The sequence below is a fragment of the Triticum urartu genome, unplaced genomic scaffold, assembly GCF_003073215.2.
Source record: "Triticum urartu cultivar G1812 unplaced genomic scaffold, Tu2.1 TuUngrouped_contig_5735, whole genome shotgun sequence".
NCBI lineage: Eukaryota > Viridiplantae > Streptophyta > Magnoliopsida > Poales > Poaceae > Triticum > Triticum urartu.
In genome coordinates, this window is record NW_024116434.1 from 484 (window position 1) to 3496 (window position 3013).

At 46.2% G+C, this 3013-nt stretch overlaps 1 protein-coding gene and 1 non-coding gene across 2 annotated transcripts; one reads left to right on the forward strand and one right to left on the reverse strand.

Moving 5' to 3' along the window:
* Positions 1-253: 253 nt before the first annotated feature.
* On the forward strand, positions 254-325 carry TRNAH-GUG. Its single transcript has one exon. It is a non-coding gene; the product is annotated as a tRNA-His (tRNA).
* A 1121-nt stretch (positions 326-1446) lies between these two features.
* LOC125529627 (metallothionein-like protein type 2) lies at positions 1447-2444 on the reverse strand. Its single transcript, XM_048694043.1, has 2 exons — positions 2277-2444; positions 1447-1933 (listed from the first exon to the last, which is right to left on the reverse strand). The coding sequence occupies exons 1-2, from the start codon at positions 2339-2341 to the stop codon at positions 1753-1755; spliced, it is 246 nt and encodes an 81-aa protein (XP_048550000.1). The 5' UTR covers positions 2342-2444; the 3' UTR covers positions 1447-1752.
* Positions 2445-3013: the final 569 nt, after the last annotated feature.

Below are 3013 nucleotides of genomic sequence, written 5' to 3' on the forward strand. Positions count from 1 at the left end.
CTCAGTCGGTTCGTGACAACAAGCACCTTCGTGTTCGCAAGTTTGCGGTTTGCATCAGCTAGCTGATGCCTGTGCACGAGCTATAGAGCTTTGCGGTACGTGCACCGCTTGATGAGGACATATACATATACTCCCTCCGTTCCTAAATACTTGTCTTTCTAGACATTTCAACAAGTGACTATATACGGAGCAAAATGAGTGAATCTACACTCTAAAATATGTCTATAAAGTGAATTGGAAAAATAACCATAAAGTGGCTGTAGTTTAGTGGTGAGAATTCCACGTTGTGGCCGTGGAGACCTGGGCTCGAATCCTAGCAGCCACATGTTATTACTCTTTTTGGTTAATAATTATTGCAGAAACCAGCGATTTTTTTTTTACTCTTTTGGGCATACAATTCACTTCTCTTAACCTTTTCTATGCAATATATCCGCTGTTGTGCCAAAATAATGGCAAGAATCAGTGACTTCACATCGAATCCACTAACTAACTAGTTTCTGCACAAGCATGTCTCTAGTGTCAATGCCATTTTTATAACGAGTCTGAAGTAGCTCCAAACACAACATCATTATGTTGTTTGGACATAATTTACTTCCCTCAACTCTTTCTTCTTGTGTTAACCTTTTCCTTACGAAATTTCCCAGGCGTGAAAATGTATCCAAGGAAACAAACTGCAGTGCACAAGATAGACCCTCACATAACTTGCCAGCCCAGGTGTCCAAACGATATATTACAAAAGAGTTCGAACTAGCTCCGGCCAAAGCAGCATGAGCGTCTGCAACTTGAAATGGTTGGTAGTACTGAATCAGCACCATCCAGACCGTCCTTTTTGCGTAAGGCATAGAATTCTTTCCTTTTCTACCAAAAGACCAAGGACATATCAAGTATCACAAGCTTTGATCATCAACCTGTAGTTGGATGGATAAGACGGCAAGTAGCCCCAGCGATCAAACCTCACTCACAGGTGCTCATAAGGGTAACGGTGTGTGTGCGTGCTTATGGAGGTGAGTGTATTTATATGCTTCAACTGTATTGTGGCTTTAAAAAAAGTACCAAAATTCTTTATAAGCACACCCTTACAGGAAAAACAAAATTATATTCATAGCAAAGCTTGATTGCTGCCTCTGGGCCTCTGCCTCGGCGGCGAAGTAAACTTGTTTGAACCCAATTGATTGGATCTGAATACACATTTTGCCATCATCTCTATAGTAGCAAAACAATTGATAAGATTGTTATCATGTCCATCAATACGGGGATTCTTTAGATGCTAATCAGAGCAAATTAACGCGTAAGCATCTACGTAGTACAACTAAAAGGGGAAAGTTGATTTGGGTCGCCACATTTTATCTTATTCTTTTGCGATGGGTAATCGTCATTTACTTGCACGAAGAACAAACAGGAAATATCAAGAGCTGGCACCACACATACGCATACAATACATGCGCAGACAGAAACTCCAAATTATTATTGTCTACATATATGTAGATGTAGATAAGACGGGGAAGGCACATCAGGGCGGAACTAGAACAGTAGGAAAAGGCACATCATTCCACAAGACGCCTTACACAGCACACGGTACAAGCCACAAGGGGCACACATACGCCATGAACCAGCTCGATACGATAAGGTAGATCTCGTCTTATTCTCGGCGGCAATTAAAAACGAAACACACAAGCACACACCATGCATAACAACTACTAGCGCTCCTTCATCAGGTCCGTCCATGGCGTCTCCTTGTCTTGATTTGATGGATCACTTGCAGGTGCACGGGTTGCAGGTGCAGTTATCGCCGCACTTGCACCCTCCGTTCTCGGCTCCGGTCTCGGCGGCGGCCTCGAACGACGGGGTGCCCTTGGAGGGGGCGACGCCCATGATGAGGGTCTGGGAGGTGGTGGTCTTCACCCCCTCGTCCATCTCAGGGTACATCTTGCACCTGCATGCACAAGACGATCATTATCAAGATCGATTCACAAGGACTGCTGTAGATCTCTCCAAGAAATCGGCAGACAAACAGACAGCGTGCATGGCCTCATCTAAGGGAGGGAGATTTTTTGATTTTTTTTTCCCTCCTCCTCAGCAGATTTGTTCACGCGCATCTCTTAATTTAGTTGTTGTTATAAGGACAAGAGGAGATCGATGGACATGCATGCTGTTAGGCAGCGGCCAGCGGAACAAGATGGATCGAGGAGAGATTTAAGGAAAAGGTTGAGAAAGAAGGCATAAAGATCGGGAGATCGAACGCGGGTTTTAGAAGGAGATTGGAGATGAAAAATTACCCTCCGCAGCCGTTGCCGCACTTGCAGCCGGATCCGCACCCGCAGTTGCCTCCGCAGCACGACATGGTTGGTGATGATCGAACTCGAGTTTATCCGCTCCGCTCTGTTCTCTGATCTGATCTTGCTCTGCTTTCGAAGGTTGGTGCGCAGTCCCGTGATTTATAGAGGGGGTAGAGAGGCTATCCACCGTCCACGTCTCGGGGCGCGTGGGGGCCATGGGCTGGACGCCACTGCCGAGGTGCCCGTCCATTCTGGCGTGTGCCGTTGTGGCCCCTCACTGCTGATTGAACCAACGCACGCACCCACGAACGGTGACCGTCGCCCGTCCGTCCATCGCCACGCCATGGACGGCGGACGCGGACAAAATGCGCTACCGGCGTGCATGCATCCGCGCTACACGTCCACCGTCGATAGTTCCACCCTGCCAAGTGTGGCCTACGCCCGATTAATTATCAACGAAGCATCCAGATCATGCTAGCTACTCACCCGCTGGACCGGAGTGTGGTTTTTCCGGATCAACCCGTGATAACATTTGCCCGACAAATTGCTTGCTTTTTCTGTATATATGGAGAGAGATCACTACATCCTATTTTTTCATATAATTTTACTTTTAACTAGACTAGTTAATTATCCGTGCGTTGTAGCGTGGACATACAGCATCAATCTTCTCCGACATATGCCTTACATCCATCATATTCTATATTTTTGGTTCTCACAAAAAAGATAAATCTACTCCC